At 49.2% G+C, this 26,564-nt stretch overlaps 1 protein-coding gene across 7 annotated transcripts in view; it reads left to right on the top strand.

Annotated features, from left to right (window-relative positions):
* Nucleotides 1–331: 331 nt before the first annotated feature.
* The window catches only part of GALNT12 (polypeptide N-acetylgalactosaminyltransferase 12), a 47,365-nt gene continuing 21,132 nt past the window's right edge, over nucleotides 332–26,564 (top strand). For all 7 annotated transcript variants that reach the window (XM_035723577.1, XM_035723575.1, XM_035723578.1 and 4 more), the window contains exons 1-6: nucleotides 332–753; nucleotides 12,211–12,380; nucleotides 17,300–17,489; nucleotides 20,588–20,773; nucleotides 23,875–23,992; nucleotides 25,357–25,533. In XM_035723577.1, the coding sequence (XP_035579470.1) occupies nucleotides 389–753; nucleotides 12,211–12,380; nucleotides 17,300–17,489; nucleotides 20,588–20,773; nucleotides 23,875–23,992; nucleotides 25,357–25,533 (1,206 nt within the window). In that variant the 5' untranslated portion in view covers nucleotides 332–388. The remainder of the gene's footprint in view (nucleotides 754–12,210; nucleotides 12,381–17,299; nucleotides 17,490–20,587; nucleotides 20,774–23,874; nucleotides 23,993–25,356; nucleotides 25,534–26,564) is intronic.

Genomic DNA, 26,564 nt, shown 5'->3' with positions numbered 1-26,564 from the left:
ACTGGACTGCTTAAGGGTCCCATGAGATAAGGGAGTAAAATTCATAGCACCCTACAGGGCGCACTCAGCCAGTATTCACTGAGCGCTACGATGTGCCAGGCGCTGAGCTGAGGGTTTTACGGCCGTCACCTTGTTCATAAGGCACACAGCCCAACGAGGAAGGTGCGAGTTCCAGCAAGCCCGCGGCGGAGGCGGGGGCCAGCGAAGACCAGCCACGCTCCGCGACGTGGGGGCCGCGCTCCTGCGGGCGGGGTGGGCGGGAAAGGGGCGGTGCGCAGGTGGGGCGGGCCGGGGGCGGGGCGGCGCGGCGCGGCGGTTCCGGGATCCGGGTCCGGGTCTGCGCCGCCGCCTCCGGGCGAGCAGAGCGCTGGCCCCAGCTGGCGGGCGCATGTGGGGGCGCGCGGCTTGGAGGCGCTGCCCGCGGGGGCTGCGGCGCAGCCGCGAGGCGCTGCTGACGCTGCTGGCCTTGCTAGCGTTGGCCGGGCTGGGCTCTGTGCTGCGGGAGCGGCGCGGGGCCAGGGCGGCTGAGCCAGGACCCCTGCGCACCCCGCGCCTGGGGCGGCGCGACCCGGTCCTGCCGCGGCCGCCGGTACCCGGCGACGCTCTGGGCGCGCGGGGCGAGGCGGTGCAGCTGCAGCTGCAGGACGAGGAGCTGCGGCTGCAGGAGGAGAGCGTGCAGCTGCACCAGATCAACATCTACCTTAGCGACCGCATCTCGCTGCACCGCCGCCTGCCCGAGCGCTGGAACCCGCTGTGAGTCCGCAGGTGGCGGGGGGGGGGGGGGGGGGGGGGTGCAGGGAACACTTACCGCGGGGTCCCGGGGCCTCAGTTTCTGCATCTGTGAAGTGGCGGGGTGGAACCGGGGTCTCGAAATACCTGGGGATCGCGCATCTTACTGAGTCTTTCTCGGAAGTGGGCAGTGGAAGGGGTCATACGGGATGGGGGGACGCAAGAAAGTTTTAAAAAATGAAAATAGGAAAAAAAAAACTCAGAAATTGACGAATCTTTTACTGGGTGGTCTCTTGTCTCCTTACCTCTTGAGAAGGTCTGTCATTCAGCTCTAAAAAAGTGGCGGGAAGGTGGGGGCTAAGCAGACAGGTGTAAGATGAGACAGGTGTAAGATGAGACCCTCTTTGGGTGCTCTTCCTGGTTTCACAGCACCCCCAGTCCAGCTCTGCCGGTATGGACTTACCTTGGTGAAACTAAGAACTCTTAGGTTTCGAGGTAGGCTCCACTTTCACTTATCTGTATGCCAGGCCCTTGAATGAACCAGGAGGGGAGGGCGCTCCAGCAGGAGAGGTAAAGGTCACTGGAAGGCCAAGTCCGAGTTTTCCCCCTCACTGGGAGCTGGATTCCTGAGCATTAGGTAGAGGAAGGCAGGAACGAGGTGGTGGGAAAGGCTCCTTCTGGCCGAGGTCCAGCTGGGCTCACTCCTGTGGATGGTGCAGGCCCTGAGCCCTTGTGGTCAGAGGCCTAATTCCTCTGAGAGCTGCTGGCTGGGTGGGTTGTGGCTCCCCCTCCCCCGCCTAAGTGGGGGAAAGGAACAAGCTGGTAAGATGACAGACCTCCTGGCCTTCTTTCTCCTTCCCTCTGTTGGTGGGGATCTTCCAGGTCCCCACTTGAGCCCCGTTCTTAAAGACTTTGAGGAAAAGAGGACTGCAGGGAGGGGGGGGAGGCGGGAATAGCTAGTGGGGCCGCCTCCTGTGTTCCCTGAGCACCTGCTGCTCCTCCTGGTTCCCTGGCATGCCTGCTTTAGAGGTGTGGCAAAGGTCTCAGGGAGGACAGTGACTCACCTAAGGCCCCACAGCTGGAAAGTGGTGGAACTGGCTGGGGGGGATGGGACCCTCCTGGCCCCCTAGGCATTGTGCTGATTTCAGGATTTGGGGAGCGGTGAATCCTTGGCTAGGGAAAGCATGAATACCTGCTCCAGGAGTTGCTCCCCACCCCCTTTTGGCAGAGCTGGGAAGGACTTGGGCTTCACGGTGCTCCCTATTTTCCTGTGTCTGTTCATGTCTAGCCTCATGCTTTTGTCTGAGGCATTTTCACTGTTACTACACTGCCTACTCTTTTTGAGTAGAACTTTGTTAGTGTTGGTAGCAGTTTCCTCCACTTTCCCTATCTGCAAAATAAGGAATGAGTAAAAAATAACACAGCTTAGGAATTCATAAAACATCGAACACACCGTGCACTCAATTCTTCCTAGTTTTCCCCCCTTCCCTGTTGCCAACGAGGTACTCAGGAGGTCGCTTTTAAGAGTCATCCAGGGATTGGTTGTAAAGTGTTTCTTTTCCGGGTTCCAGCTTCCTTTATTGTCCCAGGTTGAGAAATCTCTTTCAAACACAGTGGATAACCTGTGGGCGTATGGTTTCCCGTCTCCATGGTGACACAGCTGCCCTGTGTGCTATCAGGATTTGTTTATAGATCCTGCTGTTGCATTGACTCTGGGAAGTTAATCCAAACCCAGCATGATAAGAAGTATGAATGCCTCCTGCCTTTAATTCCTGCAGCAAGGCCTGTTGGATTATTGTTGCCTAGCTGGAGAGAAGGGTGAGCTTGATCTGTGTTGCTCTCAGCCAGGCCAGGCAGTGAGGCATAACTTCAGTGTGGCCCGTAAGGTCAGGGCCTTTTATGGAGACTCACTTTTTTTTTTTTTTAAGATTTTATTTACTTTTTTGACAGAGATAGAGAGCACAAGTAGGCAGAGCAGCAGGTAGAGGGAGAGGGAGAAGCAGGCTCTGCTGAGCCAGGGAGCCTGATATGGGGCTCAATCCCAGGACACTGGGACCATGACCTGAGCCGAAGGCAGACGTCCAACCACCTGAGCCACCCAGACGTCCTGAGACTCACTTTTATTATAGTTCATACAAAGGTGAGCACCTAATCAGGGTCTGCGGTTTTAGCCTGAGAAATCAGAATGACAGAATATAAATTTATAATTGGAGTGGCGGTGCATGTGGGGGAGTCCCTTGGGACTTTAACTGATAAGCAGAGGGATGGTTAAGATCCTTGAATGTCAGAAAGGGAAAGGCCCTGAGGGAGATCCAGTCTAACCAGAGAGTAAAAGCTGTGCCCCGTGCCCCCAAAGTAACATGTAGATCCGGGACAGAGCTGATCTAAAACCCAGATCTTTTCTTCCCTCCTCCCTTTTGGGATACAGGCAATGATTTATCTATTTATTTTAATTATAAAAGCAATACATGTTCACTCTAGAAATTTTGGCATATACAGAGAGGCAAAATAAATAAATAAAAATCATCTATAAACCTACTGCCCCAGGAGAACCACTGTTAACATTTTGCTGTGTATCCTTTTAGACTTTTCCAGGTATAGAAATAGATTTTGAAAAATACACGTATGGGTATGTAAATGAGAATCTATTCAAACATGGGTTATGTACATAGGTTCACACGCATTTTTAACCGGTCTTTATACTACATTGGATGAACCTGTTACCATAGGCAAGGAGTCGGGAACTACCAAGGGACTCTGGCTGCTGCTTCTTGGCGACTGCAAGCCTTGAGACTGTGTCCACTCTCTTGGACAGGCCAGACCCGTAGGGATGCTTCAGCGTTGGCTCTAATTCCTTGCAACTTGGTGTAGACCGCAGCTCTTCGGTGAGTCTGATAATTCACAGGCCAGTGAATTAGAGCACAGTTTTATTTCTGTTATTTCTGTTGCGGAACTCACAAACACCATCTCCTTTGAGCCAGGCAAGGAGATGGAACTTTCACTCTGAGATGGCAGTAGGCCAAAGTGGGGAGCCAGAAAGCTGGATCTGTGGCCTAGGGGAACTTTGAGAAATACTGATGCCGAGGACTTTCCCCAGAACAATTAAATAGAATTTCTGTAGGTAGGGCCTAGCCGAGGACTTTCCCCAGAACAATTAAATAGAATTTCTGTAGGTAGGGCCTAGGCTGAGGCTGATGTGCAACTAAGGTTGAAAGCTACTGTCTTAGGGTCCGTGGGGTTTAAAAAATTACTCAGAAGATTAAGGGTGGGTGCTTTTGAGCAAGTGGGAGAATACCAGAATTAGGGAAAGTAGGGATTCCAAGCAGATGGCCTGTCCTTGAAACTAGCGATGACATCACAGTCAGTTGTAAGGTGTGTCACTAGTAAATGATTGCTAATGTTGTACCAATATTTGCAAAGAGTTTCAGTTTTTATAGCTCAGAAAAGCCTTGAGATAATCACTATAATGTCATTCCTGTTTGCATTCTGACCTGTTTAGCAAGTGAGAAAGACACTGTGGAGTGACAGTGCCCTTGGGGCTGTGCATTTCCACAGGCACGTGGATGGAGATGCCATGTGTGAACATCAGACGTTCCCTGCCATAGCAGAGGGATTTTGAACAGCTGTTTAGGAAAGTGTGCCAACAATACATAGGTGTCCCTTGAATGCTTGCTCTCGTGTTAGCCTCATTAATGCTATACCTGCAGATGTGTATCTGAGTTCAGGGATCAGGACTTGGGTGCTGGGATGCTGAAGAGTTTCAGAATAGCTCTAAATAGGTAATTCAGCAAACAGAGTAACATCCTTTCTTTGAATCAATGCTTTCAGTCTGCAGAACATGTTAGGTTTAGTTAGTATTTTCCTGATACCTTTTTCTATCCTTTTACTGTCATTCATTCTGTGTCCTTATGTTGTAGGCGTGTCTCTAAATAGCATGTCATTTGATTTTGTGTGGTCATTAAAGAAAACATCCAGACTGACAATCTTTGACTTTTAACTAGTATGTCCATATATATATATTTTTTCTCGTACTTACAAGACACTTTAGGTCTGATTTGATTATGCCATCTTATTTTATACTTTCTAATTGTTTTTGCTTTCCCCCTCCTTTTTTTTTATGCTGCTTTTTGAGCCGTTAGAAGTTTTTCTCTCCCCCTCTTATTCCACTTTTTTTCTCTACTAATTTGGCAGTTCTATTGTTTATTCTTATCTTTAGCAGTCAGTTTGAAACTATATATTCGAGTCAGCAGGATCTAAAGTTAATCACTAGCTGTGGACCTTCGGGTGCTTTAACATTGGTCACCTTCCTTCCCAACTTACGTGCCATTTTACTCCAGGGTTTTAATTCTGTCTTGCTTTTTAAACCAACACATTAAAACATTTAAAAAATGTGGTATTTTTTTGTTTACGTTTACGCACAAGGTTATCATTTTTCTCTGCCCTTCATTCATTCCTGAATGCTGGGTGGTCTTTGGATCTCAGAGAACTTTCTGGGGTTCTTTTCCTTCCTGAAGCATGTCATGTATTCATTACTGTAGAGAAAGTCAGTGTTGTGAATTCAGTTTTAGTTATCTGAAAATGTTCTTATTTTGCTCTTGTTCTTGAAAGATAATTTTATTTGGGTATGTAATTCTATATTGGTAGTTTGGCATTTGAAGAGAATATTCCATTGTCCCCTGACTTGCACCATGGCTGTGAGATGTCAATCCTGAGTGAGATTTGCGGATCATTCTTATTTCTTTGTCATTCATTCAAGGGTGTCTTTTATTTATTTAAGCATCTTAAGCATACTTATGCTCTGTGTCTCATAACTCTAATATCTAGATTTGTATTTTCTTGTTGTTCCTGGACTCTGAGGACTTTTTTTTTCCTTTCCTGTAAGCTGAGCCATGCATTTAAAAGATGTTTTTTAAAGTATTTTATTGAGAATTTTTTCCAGCGGGTTTCCCCAGGCATTATAAATCCTCCATATTGCCAGAAGTGGAAGTTCTACATTCACTTAAAAAAAAAAAAAAAGACCTATTTCTCTATTAGTCATAGTGCTTTTGGTTGAAAGTGACTGAAAACCCAATGCAAACTGATTTAAATATAAAAGAAAATATATTGACTTTGATCACAGAAAAGTCTGGGATGAGGACTAGGTTCAGATTATTCTGGGCCCTGGATTCAGTGACTCACCTGATATCATCAGGAGAATGTTCATTGGTCAGACCTAGGGGGCATGTGACCTTCCCAGAGGGGTCTGTGTATGTGTGTGTGTGTGTGTGTGTATGTGTGTGTGTCTGTGTGTGTGTAGCCTTGCACAGACCATGCACACTGAGAGTCTGGGAGACATGGTTCCTGAAAGAGAAATCAAAATGCAGTAACGTGAAGAAAGGAGAAAGGATTTGGGGCAGGCAAAACACATCAAGGTACATTATGACCTCCCTGGCCTGTTCTGCAAAGGATATGGGTTTTTCTTTTTTTTAAAGGACATTTATGTGATAACATGAATACAAACATAAAAGAAGATGAGGAGGCATTTTCTGCACCCATTCGTTCACATCCTTATAATACATGGACATGTATTGTGCTAGTGAAGGTTATGGTCCCCACCCAATAGGGTTGTTACGGAGGGAAAGTGGAATAGTGCATATAAAATGCTTAGCACACTGCCCATGATGTGGTCAGCACTCAGCACATGTTATTATTACCAGGTACAGTACAAAGCATGCAGAAAATAGAGCAAAAACCAGAATTCAGCCGCTGCCCTTACAAAGCCCATGAATTATACCAGAAAGTTAAAGAGAGGACGGCTCACTCTGATTTAGCAGTGAATTTGGCTCTGAGCTTCCTTTTGTCCCCTAGGCAAAAGTGGAAGCCTGAGTGAAGCATGCATAGCTGTTCTTGTCTAATTAGAGGGTGTACCACTTTTGATCAGTCAGGAGAGGGAGAATGAGCAATGCCATATAATTCTTTTATATTCCATCATAGTGGCTAGGATAGGGATAGGCACATAGGAATGGTTAATAATTTTTTCAGTGAATTGATTCAAACTGAAAAGTTGGGTAATTGAATCAAAGACAGTTAATTCACAATTCTAAAAGGTTGGACTTGTACATTTGTAAAAGTCTTTCAACTTGTTTTGGTCATGCAATGAAAGTGAATTGCTTATTTCTTTTCAGCAGCGTTTGTTTTGCAATCTGAACTTTTGGAAACTTAGTTTAAAAAGGAAAAGGGAAAGTATTTTTCCTGCAAACAAACTTAGACATTCCAGAAGGATATATTCAACTTCATGAAAGAGAATGCCTTTAAGGTATGTTTAAAGAAAGAAGGAGAAACTCTATCAGGCCAAGAGAAAAGGAGTGGTCAGAGTGTGATATTATTGCCCAAAGAGGACATTTGCTAGGGGACGCTAAATAAATAGGATCCAGCCTTTTAAAAATAATCTTTCTTTGTGATTATAAAAATGATGCGTGTTCATTGTAGAATAATCTTAGAATGCAGAGAACTGTAAAGAAGCAAGAATCCGCAATAATCCCGCTGCTCAGAGATCTCCATTGTTAACATTTTTGGCATATTTCTTTCTACTGTGTATTGTTTGTGTGGGAGCATGCTCGCGCACGCATGCTGCTGTTTATAGATTTGTACCCTTTTTTTTTTGTGATTTACCATTACAGTGAAGTTATTTTCCTTTACTGTTAAATAGTCTCTGAAAACATGGTTTTGGATGGTCTTGTAGCCTTTCTTCACCCAGCTGCCCCGCGTTTCACATTTTCTTGTTAGACCATTGGAATTGTTTATAGCTTTTTGCTGTTATAAATAATGTTAAAAAGAAAAAAAATTTTTTTTAATATTTTATCTATTTGACAGAGAGAGACGCAGCAAGAGCAGGAACACAAGCAGGGGGAGTGGGAGAGGGAGAAGCAGGCCCCCCACCAAGCAGGGAGCCCGATGCGGGGCTCGATCCCAGGACCCTGAGATCATGACCTGAGTGGAAGGCAGACACTCAACGACCGAGCCACCCAGGTGCCCCACAAAGAAAAATTGTTCACCACAGGTTTCCTTTGGGGTATCTCTGATGATTCCCTTAGGTGAGAAGTTCTTTGATATATTGATACGAGATTAAAGAGAAGAGGAACATTTTGAAGCTCTGTGTATGTTTTGCCAACTGGTACCTGGCACTCCTCTGATTTAAAGGGATACAAATAGAGTACCTAGACGTTCTAGAACAGTGGCCTTGGGCTTTGGGGTTTTGCAGAGCCGTGAAAACATGTAAAAACACTGAGGAGGGACAGACATCTGGTCCCAGTGTTATTTGGTCAAGCAGAGCTTTTTCTGCCCTCCTACTTACTCTCATTCTAGAAGAAACACATTTTAATACTGAACAGTAAGGATGTGATTTCACACGAAAGGACAGTTGTTAAAATTGAATAAAACTTGATATTTAAAAACCTATTTACTGTCCTTATTTCCGTTCATTCCTCCTTGGACCTGTGTACGTTTGGAACTAAATTTTTGCTTTTTTTTAAATAAACTATTTTTAGGTTGCACAGAAACACATTTTTTTTTCATGGAGTATAAGCAATTAATTATTTCCAAATCTTCTAGTAGGCTCTGACTCAGTGCTACATAGCTTTTCCATGCACCCTGGCTAAGAGTCAGGGGCTTTTAAGATGCAGATACATTATCAATATGTTTCTACATATATATGTTTTCCATTTGTTGTAACATGTATTTGGAGGAGGGCAGCAATTTTGTGGAAGTGGGGAAGAGTGAGATAGGAGAGGGCCTTAGGGCCACTAAGCTCGAGATACATATTTTTAGAATCAGAATTGGCTTGGTGTTTGGATATACCCTTGGCAACATTAACATTTTTTTCTTCTTATTGTATTACACTTTTGATTTTGAAAAAATTCAAAGCCAGAGAAAATTTAAGAATAGCATAAGAAGCTCCTGTTTATCCTTCACCTAGATCCATTCATTATTTTGCCCCATTTACTTAATTTCTCTCTCTCTCTCTCTCTGCTATAGTATTATACACATTTGAGAGTAAATTTCAGCAATAAACACCCTTGATCCTTTGTTACTTCCACATGCATTTTCTAGGGACGGGGACATTTTCTCGTGATACCATGATGTACTTATCAAATTGAGGAAGTTTATACAATACTGGATTTTTTTCAACTGTGCCTATTTTTGGAGGAGCTTTTTCTTCCAGACCGGTATCTAATCCAGAATCAAGTGTGACATTTATTTGTTGTGTCTCTTTAGGCCTGTCTCTCTTAGGACACCAGCATTTTTTAAGAGTACAGGCCTATTGGTTTATAAAACATCTTTCAGTTTGGGCTTAGCTGAAAGATTCCTGGTGATTTATTTCGGCGTATGCAGTGCCATACACTTAGTAACTTAAAGCAACAATAAACATTTGTGATTTCACATAATCTCTGTGGGTCAAGAATTTGGGAGTGGCTTAGTTGGGTGGTTCTGGCTCTGGATCTCTCATGAGATCACAGTCAAAAAAATGCTGCCCGGGGCTTTCATCATCTCAAGGCTTAACTGGGGCTGGAGGATTTGCTTTCAAGGGGCCTCATCCCATGCTGGACAGTTGGGACTGGCTGTTGGCTGGAGGCCCTCACCACAGAGACCTCCCCAAAGAATGCTTGAGTCTCCTCGCCTCACTGCATGGAGCTGGCTTCCCCCAGAATGGGTGGTCCGTGGGCAGGAACAAAGAGGAAACTTCAGCGTCTTAGGACCTGATCTCGCAAGACTCATCCTCTTACTTCTGCTGCATTCTGACCCTGCACGGTGGTTTTAAAACATATCCACAAAGTCTTTTTATTCTCCCCTTCAAAGGATGGAGCCGCCTTCTCCCCTGGAGTGCGGGCTTGACTCTCCTCTGGGGAGCGCAGTGCTAAGTGACAGCTTCTATGCACCGGGCTGGGAGCCTGTGTGTCCAAGGACTCAGGTCCTGCTGCTCGGGCTGCTGGGGATGCCCTCTCGCTCCACAATACCAGAGCTGCCACGCTTGCAGCCTCGGCTGGCTTTTCCTCAAGTGTCCAGAGCCGGGCCTGCAAATGCAGCAGGAGTAAGAATGTAAAGGTGGCTGAGAAGAGCCAGCCTCCCACAGAGTCTCCCGGAGAAGGCTGTTTCTATACGAGAGCCATCCCAGTCACAGCAGGGCCCTCTGCAGAAGCTGACGTTTAGGAAGAGGGCCTGCAGCAGGACCCTGAGAAAAGCACAGGAGAAATTGCCCATGGCTTGTCGGAAGGAGGGCTAGGCAGGGAGGGATGGTGTTGGGATCCTCACCTGAGCGCCCTGGGGGGCGAGAGTGAGCCAGAACCCTACGACAAGGGCCCTGGGCCCAAGAACCTTGGGCAGGTACACACCCTCCGGCATTCTGTGAACCGCCCATGTTACTCACCTCGCTGAGCCCCGTTTCAATAAATGCCAACATAGCACGTGTTTTTGAGTTAAAGTATTAATATCATTAATTTTAAGTCTTTTTTTCATATTTAAACATTTCTGAGATTTGGAGACTTCTTAAAATCAACACATCCTACAGTTAGGCGACATGTGTCCTCTTAGAGATTCTTAAAAGAATGGTGTGTCTTCCAACCGTTGGCATCTTAATTTTTATGAAATACTGTAGATTGGAGTTATGGTAGCGCTAAGGAATCACTAGTTTTTTTAAGGTGTTTCGGCTTTATAGTGTTTTATTATAAAAAAGAGTCCTTATCTCTTAGGTCTATTGAAATATTTATGGATGCTGTGCTATGTGGGATTTTGCTTGACACTAGTCTGGGATGGAGGGTGTGGGTGAGGGCTTAGATGAACCAAGATTGACCATGCATTGAGAATTGTTGATGTCGGGCCCAAGGTCCCAGGACTGTCTTATAATATTCTCTCTACCGTTTGTATGTTTGAAAATTTTCATAATGAACTAAAGGGAGAAAAACCACAAAGAAATAAAGTGCGTACCTAAAGGGCTTTCTGTCTGCTTTTTGCAGGACCGGGTCCCTCAATATTCAGGTCTCATCCTCCATGTCACCTCCTCTAAGAGGCCCTCCCTGATTACCTGTTCTGTGGTTACTCCCCTTCCCCCTTCCCACACCCCTCAACAGTTGCTGTTTCGCATCCTGCTTTTCTTCCTAGCACCATCGCCTACTGAAATTACTGATATGTTTGCTTACTTGATTATTGTCCCCTTGCATGTAAGCTCTGTGGGAGCAGGGCGATTGTTGTTTTTTTAAACCCAGCACCTAGTAGTCTATCAGGAGATATTTGGTGACTGACTGGTAAGGGCCCCCTGGTACATTGCCTGGCCCGTGGCAGACAGTTCACAGAGCTAGCTTCACTCCTCATGCTGCTACGTTCTGCATCTCTTCGATGTGTCCCCGGCCTGTCTGTAAGGCCTTCCCTTTCTGTCCAGACAGCCTGTCCTCTCTTCAGCCTGCATGCCCCTCTCGCTTTGCCAGCCCACCCTTCCAGCCCCGGGGTCCTGCAGGTGCCCCTCTTGGGCTTCTGTTCCTGCCCCTCTCTGGCCATTTCTTGCTGATGAGTTCCAGGCATGGCCCAGTCCCTGGGATGACCCTGGGAGTTTGTCATCAGCTATTGTGAGGAGAGACTTCTCTGTCAAGTAGGGAAACTTCCCTGTAAAGTAACAGGAAACCCTACTAAAGAACGAGGAAGCTTATTGGTTCCTGTCACTGCCAGTCAAGGCACATCCCCTCACCCTACCCTTCCCGCCCCCCCCCCGCCCGGGCCACCACAGAGTGGATTGAGGGGTGGCGTGGGTACTCAAGGGGGGGTTAGTCCGGGTCCTCTCCGGAGCCCTTCCAGACTGTTCTAGCATTCTAGCGGCAGCTCCCGTTTCTGCGTCCAGCGCACTGCCTTTGTGAGCAGGGACATGCAGCTGGGGTGGTGCTGGGAGGGCAGTGAGACTCCAGCCAGTGGCCAGAGCACAGCGAGTGACACCTGCTGGAAGGGACGCGTGGCTAGGGGCCCCTCCTGCAGCCAGCAGCTGCCTGCACCCTCGGGCCCAGGGACAGAAGGAGGCCAGAGTGTGCCAGGTAGAGAAATGAGGAAAGGATGCTCCAGGCAGAGGGCACGGTCTGAGCACAGGCCTGGCGGTTGGCCGTGGGGTCAGAAGGGAGCAGACCCCGGTGAGAGAGTGGCAGTCTCCCTCCCTTCTGGTCTGCTTAGCTTGTCTGTCACTCAGATCTGAAAATTGCCCTAAAGCCTGAAAACAGCGTCCCACCGTTCAAGCTTATAGGGTGTCATTTTAGAGCCTTTCTTAGAATCTGTTAGGGTTCCTAGTGGAACACAAGGTGGGGATGGGGGGCTCTGGAAGATGCCAGCAGATGATTTTCCATTCCCAGGAAGAGGCCTCGAGACTGTGACCCGTGTCCCCTTTTCACCTCCCTCCCCAGCACCAGCCTAGGCCTGGTACACACAGTCTGCAGCAGGTTCTCGATTCCTGAAACTGTCTCGTATTTGCAGGTGCAAAGAGAAGAAATATGATTATGATAATCTGCCCACGACATCTGTTGTCATAGCGTTTTATAACGAAGCCTGGTCGACCCTCCTCCGGACAGTTTACAGTGTCCTCGAGACGTCCCCAGACATCCTGCTAGAAGAAGTCATCCTTGTAGATGACTACAGTGATAGAGGTGAGCCCCCGCCGTGGGCTCTTGGAGGGGCCTGGCTTTCCACGGCGGTGCCTGGGAGGCAAAAGCATGACTTCAGAGGGGTGGAAATGTGGGCAGAATGGGCTTCCTGTGTACCCCTGGGCCCGACCCCTGCCCTCAGGGGGCTCAGAGCCTGCTGGGGATGCAGGGGTGCTGACAGCTCTACCACATGGTGCTGCAGGAAGATGAGGCAGTCGGGAATAGGGGCTGACCTTACATCTTGGAGGGTGAGTAGTTTGTGGGCAGCAAAGGTGGAGGGAGGGGTTCTGATGGAGGCACAGAAGGTGGAAAGGCTCAGAGGCACAGTGTCACATGGGTTGTGTAGGATCTGTAGGTAGTTCAGGAAGGCCAGAGGAGCAGCTGCTTCAAGGGGAGCAGGCAGAGGAGAGAGGTGAGACCTGGGGAAGGGTGCAGGCATTAGAAATGAGGTCAAATTGGGACTTTGTCCTGAGGGCAGGGAGACCAGAGGTGGGATTTTAAACAGGAGAGCGGTTTTGCCCTTTGAGGTATCCGTCTAGGCCCAAGATACCTGTGGGTGGAGAATGGTGTATGGGGGAGCTCTGCGGGGAGGCCAGGGACTGTAGAGGTGGCCTAGGTGAGAGATGGAGGCTGGGAGTCAGGTGGGAGTAGAGGGGAGGGGTGGGGAGGGGGAGGAGGGACATTTGAGGCATGACATCTGGAGGAGCTACAGGCTTCTGGCTTGGGTCTCTGGGTGAGTGGTGGTGCTGTCCCAGAGCTGGAAAAGCCACCCAGGGCAGGAGTGACAGGTCTGGGAGAGGAAGGGGGCCATTTGGCTTTGGATGTGTTGAGTTTGAGATGAGATCAAAAAGGGGCAGCCCAGGGGTGCTTAGGTGGCTCAGTCTGTTGGGCGTATGACTCTTGGTTTCAGCTCAGGTCATGATCTCAGGGTCCTGAGATCAAGCCCAGCGTCAGGCTCTGTGCTCAGCAGGGAGTCTGCTTGAGATTCTCTCTCTCCCTCTCCCCCTTGCCCCACTCTCTCTCTCTCTCTCAAATAAATAAATAAAATGTTTTTAAAAAGTGGGGGGCAGCCCAGACAGAAGAACTGAAGCCAGGGAGAGACATTCCATTGAGAGGGTGGCTGGCATCCCTACAGGCCTGACCAGCGACCTGGGGTCCAGCAATTCACATGCAGTTCAGGGCTGGCCTTGATTTATTCAGTGAACACTTTGTGAGTTTCTACTGTGTGCCAGGCACTGTTCCAGGCACCTGGATTCTGTGGGAAACACAAGTCCCTGCTCTCATAAAACTCACATTCCGGTGGGTAGAGATGTGAGTGGACATGGTCAATGAACGTGTAAAGAATAATATAAGACAACACAACACAATGTAAAATAGCATAGCATAACATGATGATACAGCAAATGTAATATAGCAAGGTAGAGAGTGCTATGAAACAAAGTGGGAGCAGGAGAGTAAGTGGAGCTTGGGCACAGGCCCTCCTCTAGCTGGTGGAAGCCTCCCTGAGGAGCTGGTTTTAAGCCAAAGGCTGGGATGTAGAGAAGGAGGCAGCCCAGCAGCCGCAGGCGCGGGAAGGAGCTGGGGTGAGCAGGCATTCCTCGGGACTGACCATTGGCCGGTGGGGAGGCGGCATGGGAGACACTCTTGCAGGGGTGGGCAAGCCAGGCCAGTAGGGCCCTGGGGGCCACTATAAGGGGTGTAGGCTAAAACAGGAGCCTGATGGGAGCCGGCTGAGGGCCGTTGAGGGAACAGGAAGGTCACTCGGTCTTGGGCTTTCTGCACTGCCCCGTGGGGCATCGCTGATGGATGGGGGGGTGGGGCATCGGGGCCGCTGTGGTCATGCCCCGTGCCACATGACGAGCTGAGTGAGGGCAAGCTCAGCTGAGGGGACATGTCAAGGCCATAGCCCATTTCAAGCCAGATTACCATCCCTGGGCCACGCATAAGGATAGCAGCTCCTGCTTCCTGGGCATCTGCTGCTTCAGGCTCTGGGCCTGGCCTGTCGGACTTCAAAGCCTGGAGTATGTGTCCTAATTGGGGGGTGTGTTTGGCTGTTCTCACAGAGACTCAAAATAACAGTGATTTACACAGGATAAAAATGATGTCTCCCACATCACATATCTTGCATAACCGTCTAGGGCTGGAGTGGCGGGCTTCACAGCGTCAGGGCCCCAGCTCCTTCTGCTCTGTAGCTCCACATTCTCCAGGATGTTGTGCTGCCTTGTCTGCATGCCCCAGGCTGGTTCTTCACCTTCTGCTCGCTCCCGTTGGCAGAAGGGTTGCCAGGGGCTGGGGAGCCAGACCTGGAAGTTGCCCTCATATCCCACTGAGCAGAACAGGGTCACTTGGCTGCACCTGACTGCAAGGGAGGCTGGGAACGGAAGGCTCTATGATGGGTGGCCATGTGCACCCACGGGAAGAGCGTATGTTCGGCCTCAGCTGGCCTTCTCTGTGAGAGTATGCAGGCCAGGCTGGGGTTTGATGTGGAGTGATGCCACCTGGCACCGAGTTCTGGGGTGAGGGCACCTGGGCCTGAGGTGAGCTTTACCGTGAACCTGTCATGGCACCTGGGACAAGTCACTTGTCTTTTCCGAGCCTCGATTTCTCATCTGTGAATGGGTTTATCCACACTTATATCAGAAAGCGGTGAGGAATAAATGAGGTCGTGCACAGGACAGAAACTCCATGTCAGCCGGCACGCAGTAGGTACGCATCTCTGTTTCCTCTGGTCCTTTCCTGCAAGGGCTGTTCTAAATCAGTGTTGGCACTGGTTCTGGATCACACTGCACAGGCATCCCAGCTCCAACACTTTGTAGCTACACCACCTTGAGCAAGTCCAGTGTCAACCTTGGCCTCAGCCCCCGTAAAATGGGATAACAGTTCCTACTTCATAGGGTCATTGTGAGGATTGAGAGAAAGGTGGGTCACATGCTAGGCCAGTGCCTGGTGTATTGTTAGTGTTTGTTAAATGGTAACTTGTCCTTTTATGAAATATTAAACTGTGGAATGCCGAAAACATTTCAGAAATGCATTCGTTCAGAAGCAAAGATCAGATTATTTATTTTGTCCTCATGGGATGGAACAGCTCCTCAGCGGGCAGGGCTACGGGATGAAACCCTCCCCGCGCAGCTCCGTTCTCTCGAAGATGCCAGTGTAAGGCACTGTGGGGCCGAGGCTCCCTCCCCATCGTGGTAACTTGTAGAGTGGGCAACATGCCCACTCAGCCTGTAATGAGATGGGAGCCCTGCCCTGCCCCTCCTCCCTGCTGCCTTCTCTGTGTGTCAGTCTGAGCTGGATGAAGGGGTGTCAGCTCCTCAGGGCATGGGAAGACCATTCAGACAGACATAAAATTGATGCTGACCAAATCCATAAAGAGTGCAAGGAGACTACACAGGCATTTCCTTTTTTTTTTTTTTTTTTGCACCTGCAATTTCGTGTATGTTTACTGGGCACTGCCACTAACTAGCTTTGCTTGGGAAGTCACCTCCCTTATTTGTGCTGTCAGCTTATTTGCAGTTATATTTAGGATTGAAAAAAAAATCAACCAATGAATGCTTTTTTTTTTTTTTGAGTGTTAGGAATATTTAGAGAAACATTTTTACAAACTATGAAGCAACCTAGAACAGTTCATAAAATTTCCCTTTTTGCTGGGGCGCCTGGGTGGCTTAGTTATTGGGCATCTGCCTTTGGCTCAGGTTGTGGTCCCAGAGTCCTGGGATCGAGCCATGCATTGGACTCTCTGCTCTGCAGGAAGCATGCTTCTGCCTCTCCCACTCCCCCCGCTTGTGTTCCCTCTCTTGCTGTCTCTCTCTCTCTGTGTCAAATAAATAAATAAAAACTCTTTTAAAAAAATTTCCCTTTTGCTGATGATTGAGGACTTTCAGACAAAGCCCACATCAACATGGGTAGATCCTCTTATTTTTATTTTGCCTGATGGGTTCCCACCCACCTCCACGTGACCCACGGAGGGGTATGAACCAGGGCCTCCAGTCCCGGTATGTGTGTGGAGTCACAAGTCCTGGGGCCAGCCAGGGCACAACCTTTCAACTTTTAAAACCTCATTTCCTCTTCTGCCAAATGGGATGAGCACGTGCTCCTGACAAATTTTGGATTTGTTTCACAAGGGTGAGAGATTATACAAGAAAGCTCTGGGAGGCAGTGTTAATTAAGCCTGTGGATTCAAGCCAGGGGCACCGGGTTAAAATCCTGGCTCCTTAGCTCACTTGTTCTGAGACCTTGACACATTACTTAGCCTCCCTGGCCTCAGTGTTCTCATCTATAAATGGGGATTGTTGTAGTGCCTACCTCATGGGAAAGTTATAAGACTCACGTGACTTAGAGATAAATCCCCTAGACAGTAATTAGCACAGGAGGCCCTCTGGTGTGAGCTGCCATTATTACTATTACCGTGTCCAGTGAAATGTGCTCCTGAGAAAATTTATGTTAACATAAATATAAATAAAATTTGTTAACATAATTCCACATAAATTAAAATTTTATAACATTACATAATTAACATAAATCGAGTTTATATGAAGCCAATTTTTCTGAAAAATTGTGGTTGAGCAATTTTTGTGTTCTTCATTTTTAAATGTTCACAAGTCAAGATGTGATGTAGTTTTGAGGGGGTAACAGCTTTGTTGAGATACATCCACATACCATATGCACCCATTTCAAACATACAATTCAGTGTGCATGTGTTGTGAAGGGGAGCATTCCGGGGTTCTGGAATTCCTCCGCCCCAGCCTCCCCTGGCCTTCCTGCGCTTCCAGCCTCGGTTCTGGGTGAGGTGAGGACATCCCAGGTGCAGAGCAAAGGAGGCTTCTGTCTATTCAGTTTTCTTCTTGGGGATAGCGAGGCCCCAGAAGGACATGGCTCGGGATGTGTGGCGGTGACCCTGCTTGCCTTGCTTGCCTCCCCAGAACACCTGAAGGAGCGCTTGGCTGATGAGCTGTCTGGGCTGCCCAAGGTGCGTCTGATCCGCGCCAACAAGAGGGAAGGCCTGGTGCGAGCCCGGCTTCTGGGCGCTTCCGCGGCAAAAGGTGAAGTGCTGACCTTCCTGGACTGCCACTGTGAGTGCCACGAGGGGTGGCTCGAGCCACTGCTGCAGAGGTGAGCATGCAGCCGGGGGCCCCACATGGTGCAGAAGCAGAAATGTCTTACCTGGGCATAGGGAGCTGCTGGGCGCCTGGGTTCAGATGCTCCTTGGGCAGTCCTCTGTCACTGGGCATGGTAACAGTCCATGCCCCATAGGGCTGCAGAGGCCATTCAGTGAACTAAGACACATACAGTCCTTAGAACATGCTAGCATGTGGGAGGCCCTATGAGTGTTTGCTTTTATTCCTACTTATTTTATGTGTTTACTGTGGAACACCTTAGAAAGTATGATCAACCAAGAAAAAAAATATCAATCATAATAGAATCACACTGCTAAAGAATATATATTTTGGCGTATTTCCTTCAAGCAAGGCTGTCTTATCCATTATACCCAGTGCCTACAATGCTTAGGACCCATGAACCTTTAACATACCCACAAAAATGTTTTTGCAGTAATTGTTTCTTTTCAATCAGAAGGAAAAAAATGAATATCAATAATGACTGTATAGTAATGAATTTAGCCTGGATGGTGTTTGTCCCTATACCAACATAGTCGTAAAATATAGTTTTTAATATATGTATTTTTTATGGAGCCATGAAAAGTCATAATACAGCCCTGTCTTCAAGGGTATGTCTCCTGCTGTCCCACAGTGTCTTACCTTGACCCTCCCAACCTGTCTGCCCTCTAAAACTGCAGTCGCCGGGCCTTTTGTTCTCTTCCCTCTTTTTCTCCTTACTCTCCTGATTCGGCATCATAGTGGTCAGGAGCTGGGCTGGCCAACTCAGAGTTCTTCTGGGTGGGGGAGGAGCGGCCAAGGTGGGGGGTCTGCCTCTGGTCCCTCCCTGTGGAGCTGGGGAAGGGTTGGAGGACCAGAATCTCTGCAGTTGGCAAACTGCTTTTCCGTGGCCTCTGGCGCTTTGGTTGCCAGAGTGTGCCTGGAAGAACTGGGGACCCACTGGCCTCCCTTCCTGTGTGAGACCAGGCTGTCCCCTGTTCTGCCACTTCTGCTGTCCTCGGTCCTGTCCCCTGTGGGTGCCCCAGCTGCCTCTTTCTCCTCCTGCTGAGCTTCACTAGCAGCAAGAACCCAGGGTTCCCCAAGCCTGTGATGGAGTCTGAGGTTACTTAGAATATGGTGACAGCTAAGAGTTCCCCCTGGAACCTGGACCAGTGGGTTTGCCCTTCGCCCCCTCCCCATGTGCACACAGATGACTGCCTTTAGGCCGGTCTAAAGGCAGCCGATGCGCTAACGCTGCCCAGAATTCCGCTCTAGCCCATCCCCTGAGGGCAGCGAGGCAGTCCTGTCCACAGACAAGTTCCTTGTTCCGTATCTCCAGACAAACGCACCCCAATCTGGGGAATTGGTAAAACATACCAACTCCTGTTCTCACGGCAGACTCTTTGGACCTGAAGCTCTGGGGGTGGGCCTGGGCTTCTGGATGTTTCTAGAGCTCCCCAGGGACCTCGGTGGGCACCAGAGTTGGCACACACTGGTCCCTTAGACGGTCCAACAGGAACAGTAACCCCATTCCTCCAGGGGCTTTTGGATATAGAAGATGTTCTTTGGCTCTCAAGTCAGGTGAGTCGTACTCCTGGCGTTTTTCTAAGCTGGGGACTAGGGATGCCGGACAGCCCACAGTGCGCAACTCAGCCCTGCACAACAAAGAATGGTTTGCCCCAGATGCCAGTAGCATGCCTGCCCCCCCGCCCCCCCCCCGCCCCGCTGTGGGGCGCACTGCTACTGGGCCTGCTCGTTGTGTGACCGTGCTCCAGGGGCCTTTACGCCAAGGCTGGCTCCCCCTAGTTCTCCTTTTCCTATAAAAATTAGGCTCCCCATGGTTCTAACCAGCTTGATTCCAAGTCACAAGTTCTTGTCTCTGCCAGGGGCTAAGCAGCTTCTTTGAACCTGCTCAGCGGGTCTGCCATTGGTCCCCTCAAACCCTTTAAGAGCACCCTCAGTTTATTTAAAGAATTGGGTGTTGATAGGTACCCGGTCTGCATGTCCCTCACTTTAGAGAATTCCCAGGTTTTATTCATGCAATCTATCCCGAACAGTGCAATTTCACCTAATAGTGTAATTCTTACCTAAGTGTGATATTCACAACACCCCCTGTGGTATTCTGGTATTATTCTAAAGACACAGCTCAAGTCTGCTTGATCTCTGTTTCTTCACACCATTGCTCTGTGTGACTTAGGATTTTTAGGTCTCAAATCCCAGAGAAAAGCCCCCGAAATGTAACCCAGAGAAATCCAGTGTTCACACACAGCCTAGTCCCGGTTCATCTTTCCTGGTATGCCGTCAAATGCAAAATACCGACACGACATGGCAGCGTGCTGAAGGATGCTTGAATCTGCAGCGGTGACTGTGGAGAGCAGCTGAAGCAGACACGCAGGCTGATATCTACGGCGGGAAGGCACGGGGTTTTTCAATGTAATACCATATAACATTGCACAATAACAAGAATTAAAAGAATAACAATAGTTCCAGGTTCTCTGTCAACCATCTTTTACAAACATTCCCTCAGGGAGTCCTCACGTTAACCCTCTGAGTAGGTATCAATGCGCCCGTGATTAGGCTCTGAGAGGTTAGGTGACTTGGCTAACGTCACACAGCAAATAAGGGGCAGGATTCGAATTTTTATTCGAGCTCCAAAGCTGATCCTCTGGTCTGGGTGCATCTCTTTTGAAGGGGGATAATTATTTCTTGACACGAAGAGGTTTCATTGCGATTACATGAAGAAACCTCTTGCCATCTTTAGAAACTGAAAATCTGTTTTCTGTTTTAAAAGTGACCTTTGATTTTCACATATCCCGACTTTCATGGAGGGATTCAAGTTTATGCAGAATAGTCATAGATGGAATCAGAACATGAAAGCTGTGGGACCTTCCATCTTCAGGCCAGAAGCCTTCCTTCCTCAGCTTCCCCCATCACCTGAGCATTCCTTCTGATGAGCACCGGCCAGGGCCTGACATGGCTGCAGACACCTGCAAGAGAAGGCACAGGCCTTCTCACACAGGCTAGGAAGGAGGAGGAGAGTTCATCCCCAAGTTCCCTTCCAGTCCCCCGGCCACCTCTCTGCACGGAGAGGCACACAGGGCATCCTGGTGTTCGCAGGATCCATGAAGAGGAGTCGGCAGTGGTGTGCCCTGTGATCGATGTGATCGACTGGAACACGTTTGAGTACCTGGGCAACTCCGGGGAGCCTCAGATCGGTGGCTTTGACTGGAGGCTGGTGTTCACTTGGCACATGGTCCCCGAGAGGGAGAGGATGCGGATGCAGTCCCCCATTGATGTCATCAGGTGAGGGGTGACTTCCAGGCGCTCACTCTTGGAGCGTGCCTCGTCGCATCTGGCATCAGGGAGTCAGCCCTTGGGAGGCTGGTTGGCTGTTGCTCCCTTGTTTTCTCCAGAGCATTTGCTTACTTTTATTAAAAATCTTCCCTACACACATGAATTTTATATTGGTATGTTTTATTGATTTGGTTATTTAAAAAACTGGTAAAATGTGCATAACAAAATTTTCCACTTGCACCTTTTTTGAGTGTTCAGTTCAGTGGCATCAAGCACATTTACAATATTGTATAACCATCACCTCTACATACTTCTAGAACATTTTCATCATCCTATCCAGAAACTCTATACCCATCAAGCAATGACTCCCCTTTCTCTCCTTCTCCAACCCCTGGTGACTACTATTCTACTTTCTGTCTCTACAGATTTCCCTAGTCTAGATTGCTCATTTAAGTGGGATCACACAATACTTATCCTTTTGTGTCTAGCTTCTTTTACTTAACATAATGTTTTCAAGGTTCTTCCAGAAGCCCATTCCTTTCTTTTTTTTTTTTAAGATTTTATTTATTTATTTGACAGAGAGAGACAGCTAGAGAGGGAACACAAGCAGGGAGAATGGGAGAGGGAGAAGCAGGCTTCCCGCTGAGCAGGGAGCCCGATGCGGGGCTCGATCCCAGGACCCTGGGATCATGACCTGAGCTGAAGGCAGACGCTTAACGACTGAGCCACCCAGGCGCCCCAAGCCCATTCCTTTTTATGGCTGAATAATATTCCACTGTATATACACCCATGTTTGTTTGTCCATTCACCTACTGATGGACACTTGGGTTGTTTCTACCTTTTTTTTTTTTTTAAGATTTTTATTTATTTATTTGACAGAGAGAGCGGTCACAAGTAGGCAGACAGGCAGGCAGAGGGAGAGGGAGAAGCAGGCTCCCCACTGAGCAGGGGGCCCGATGGGGGGCTTGATCCCAAGACCCCGGGATCATGACCTGAGTCGAAAGCAGACGCTTAACCACCTGAGCCCCCTAGGTGCCCTGTTTCTACCTTTTGGTTATTGTAAACAGTGCTGTTGTGAATGGGGTACTGTTATCTGTTTGGGTCCCTGTTATCCATTTTTGGGGGTGTATACCTAGGAGTGCAATTGGGTGAGTCCTATGGTAATTTCAAGCTTAACATTTTGAGGACATGCTGTCAGGCCCTTTTTCAACTGGGTTATAGGTGGGCCTGGGGCTGAACCAGCCACCTTTGGCCAGTCAGTGAGTGAGCCTGGGTCTGAGAAGAGTGGGCTCAAAGGGGGCTCCGTTGCTCTCATTCTTCGAGGTGTTGAAGTAATAGTATGGCTTCTTCCTCTCCTTCCAAGTTCAGGACCAGATGGGAGGCAGATACAAGAATCAGGCAGATGGAGGTCAAACATCAGCTTTATTACTGGTGTACCAAGCTGGAAATGGTGTCTTAGATCTGCACCCATGTTCGGCAGGTGGGCTTCTGGATCTTCCACCTGAGCTCTGACCCCGAGATGACTCACTTCTGGCCAGAGGGAAATGCCTGTGGGGACAGTGTTGAGAGATGGGGGAAGAGAGACGAATGGGGCCAAGTCACGTCCAGCCTGGAAGGTCAAGGACAGGGCTTTGGACTTTACCTGGAGAAGGTGGAAGCCACCGAAGGGATTTGAGCTGGAAATGACCATTGCCTGTTGCATTCTTTAAAGGTTGCTGGATGCCACATGGTGAGGGGCCTGCAGGGGGTGGGGCAGGGGGCAGGGACATCGTTAGGAGGCATCGTAGTCTTCTAGGCAGGAAGGATGGTGCAGAAGATGGAGGGAATGGAGGACCCCAGAGATGTTGCAGTGGAAGAATTGAGGGAGGCTGAAGGAGAATGAGGAAGGGAGAGGTTGGGTGGTGCCCAGGCTTCTGTAGGAGCCCTGAGGGACATCCTACCCAACGTTTCACGGATTTTTGTAAACTGAGGCTCAGAGTAGGAAGGATCCTATCTGGGGTCACATATGCAGCTTGGGATGCTGACATGAACTCCCATGCCCGCACCCCATGTGTACACGTAAACTCAGGGATGTCGTGGCCAACTCCCCTTCCCTTCCTATAATATCCCTGGGCCTCAGTTTCATCACCTATGAAATAGGTACAAGCATATCCACCCTGCCTACTTAGACTTTTAGGAAGAACACACATGGAAGTGCTTTGTAGTCTAGAGCCTTCCCTTCCGCAAGGAATCTTGCTGCCCTTTTCTCGTTGGCCCCGAGCTTAGAGCGCAGGGAAAGCCAATACTTTGTCAAGGGCCAGAAGTGCTGCTGTAACATCCGTAGACAGGCTCTTAATGAAGTATAGGTCTCCATTTCCGAATGCATCCTTTTGCATCTGCATCTCCTGGTGTGTTGACCCCACAGCTTTCTGCTGTGGTAGGACAGAAGCCTTGGGCCCTTTCTGGAACCGGTACTGGTTCTAGAGGAGCCTGGTGAGGAGAACATCAGGCCGGCTGAAGAAGCAGGCCAATGCTAGCCGTCTGGGTCCTGCAGGGGAGGCCACTCCTGCAGGAGAGGAATGGGCCCTGGGGGAGCTTTAAGGTGATGGACTTGCCTTTCATGGTCTTCTATAGCCCCGAGGGCATCCGTGCTTGCCCGCCCTGTGACTGCACGGCCAAGGCCACCGCAGCCCGGTGCTAGCCATCGTCTTGGGGAGCACATCTCTGTCCTTGGCTTTCATTGTTGTCTGTGCTTCTAGAAGGACAAGGTCTTCTCTCACCCTCAGGCCTTTGCTCATGCTGGTGTCTTCCTGGAGAACCACCCCATTCCTCTTCTCTGCCAGCTCCCCTGTGTTCTTCAGCCTGAGCCCTACCCCCCGCCCCAGGTCTCTTCCTGGGTGCCCCCGGGGCTCTGGCCTGACCTGAGTGCTCTCACACACAGTGCCGGTTGAGGTGTCCGTGAGCTTCCCCGGGGCAGGGACTATGGGACACATGTATGTAGGCCTTCAGGCCCAGCCTAGTGCCTGGCATGGAGCGTGAACTCAGGATGTGCCTAGAGACGGATGGGCAGGAGTTCAACCCTGCTGGCTTCCTGCCACTCACATTACAACACAGTTCTCACACTTTTCTAGGTCTCCAACAATGGCTGGAGGGCTGTTTGCTGTGAGTAAGAAATATTTTGACTATCTGGGGTCTTATGATACAGGAATGGAAGTCTGGGGCGGAGAAAACCTCGAATTCTCCTTTAGGGTAAGTATTCCAGTCTTCTCTTCAGACTCATTCTAACCTGTTCTCTCTCTTTCTCTCCCGTGAGAAATGATGGGATTTTCCAGGAGACCCTGGTGGACTTTTCCTCCATGTTGGCAGATTTTATCTAACAGTACTGAAAGATGTTAGTAGTGGTACACACATCCTAGAGACATGCTTGTCTTCTTGTTTGAACCTTTAAAAAAAATGTACTTTTCATAGATTTGGGGCAGGGAAGGGCCTTTCAAGTTACCTAGTTCTTTTCTCTCACTACAACAGGGAGGAGCTGGGGCCTGGACAGGGGAGGTGACTGGGTCAGGGTCACCCAAATTGTGAGTGGCAGACCCTGGGCTCAAACACAGGCCCCTGCGTCCCAATTCCATCTTTTGGAGCCTTGATCTGCTTAATTCCTCATGAAGTACCCTGTTTGGTACAGTGACTTTCCAGCTTTGCCACATATAAGAATTGTTAGGGAGACTTGCTAAAAAAGGGCAGATTCAGGTACAGTCTCCACAAAGTCAGGTTTGATGGATTGTCAGTAGGGACCAGGAATCTGGTTTTTGGAACAAGCCCACCTACTGATTCTGCTGCGTATGACCCACAGATGCCCCTTGGAGAGACCTCCAGCATTTCATTGGGGTTTCCAATTCACCAAATCCTGCATTTTGAAGTATCAAAAAGTTATGTCAATGTCTCTACTTTTTAATAGAAAATTTTAAATTTCAATAATGTTTTATATGGTTTCCTGCTTAGAAAGAATTCATAAGAATTGGCCCTCCACTGAAGACTCACACCCCCCATTCTAAGTACCCTGGTCACACATCCTGGGGACAATGGGGTGTTTCCAGCCATTTGCCCCCGCACGAAATGGTCTCAGACAGCTCAGCCTGTTGAGGTTTAGGGTGTGCTTTTAATGGTCTTTCTGCCTCTTCCCTAGGTGTCAGGCTGCTCTGCCTGCCTCTAGAAGCTCTTCCTTTCCCCCTTCCAAACCTCTCTTCTTACTTGCCGCTTTCCTATCTTCTGTGGCTAGGAGACCAGGTAAAGAGCCTGTGTTTTACGTGATGAGTAAATGGGCTCTGGTGAGGTCAGCTATGGGTACTCCTGTGGGTCAAGTGCATGAACTTTAGTGCATGGACTTTGAGGTCTCACTTCCGATGGCTTATTCGTTTTGGGGGCTGTGTTCTTGCTCTTCGACTGCATTCTGTGTTCTGCGTGTGCTGGGGAGGTGACCTCCTGTCCCCTGGGGAGCGAGGCCCTGGCAGCATTCATTGTGACGTCTGTGTGCCCAGCCTCCTGGCTGTGGGCATTGTGAACCAGCAGCCCGCCCCCCCACTCACCCACCAGCCTCCTCCCTGCTCTGTGCACAGATCTGGCAGTGCGGCGGGACCCTGGAGACACATCCCTGCTCTCACGTTGGCCACGTTTTCCCCAAGCAAGCTCCCTACTCCCGCAACAAGGCTCTGGCCAACAGCGTCCGAGCCGCCGAAGTGTGGATGGATGAATATAAAGAGCTCTACTACCATCGCAACCCGCATGCCCGCTTGGTGAGTTCCCTGGCCCGCCCGCACCCCGGCTGGCCTCCGCACCCTAGCAGACCTGGCTCCAGAAATAGAGAATAGATCGGGGCACCCATGATACCAGCATGGGAAACCTTTATTCCTCCCCTTATAATAATACCTACAGTTGCTTCTCATTGGTCACGGTACTTACTGTCCGTGCGGTCATGCCCAACCCTGATTTCCAGACTACTGAACCACTGCTCCTGAGGGTCAACAGGGCTAGGTCCCTGCATGCCTCTCGCGGGCTGACATTTTTGCCAACTGATCAATTCATAACTTGGTTTCACATGTATCTCGGTTGGAAGACATTAGGAAGTACCCGTTGTCAATTCTTCACATCGGACGCACGGCCAACAGCACTGTAACGCATGAATGAAGCTCATCTCACCCACGTATTTTCTCCGTCAGGCCCAGCGCAGCCTTCTTGCACCTAGGAACGCTACCCAGCCCTTCAGCACCGTGCTCGGGGGGCTTTTGACTAGGGAAATCACCAACACAGAGCAGCAAAACCTGGAAAATGTGGCACGAGGCGGACCCGGAACAGGACACTTGTTTGTTTTATTTTAAGATTTTTTTTTTTTTTAATTTTTTCCTTTTGACAGAGATAGAGGGAGCATGAGCTGGGGAGGGGGGAGAGGGAGAGGGAGAAGCAGGCTCCCCACTGAGCCAGGAACCTGATGTGGGGCTCGATCCCAGGACCCCAGGATCATGACCTGAGCCAAAGGCAGATGCTTAACCATCTGAGCCACCCAGGCGCCCCAACAGGACACTTGTTGACAGTATGGGACTGAGATGTGACCTCAGCTAGGAGCGTCCCATGGGACTGTGATTTTCGGCCGCTCTGCGCATGTTTGCGAATGACGGTGAAGGTGTCGAACCACAAGTACTGACACTAGGGCTACAAATAAACTTCAGCAAGCAGGTCCATGGCTTCTGCACTGGCCAGCTCTGCAGGCCCCGGGACAGGGTGTCCACCGGCATCTGCATAACTAAGAGGGTCGCTTGGCAAGACGAGG

The sequence above is a fragment of the Zalophus californianus genome, chromosome 13 (genome assembly GCF_009762305.2).
Source record: "Zalophus californianus isolate mZalCal1 chromosome 13, mZalCal1.pri.v2, whole genome shotgun sequence".
Lineage (NCBI taxonomy): Eukaryota > Metazoa > Chordata > Mammalia > Carnivora > Otariidae > Zalophus > Zalophus californianus.
The sequence above is the reverse complement of the archived record's forward strand: the minus strand, read 5'-3'. Positions and strand labels throughout refer to the sequence as shown.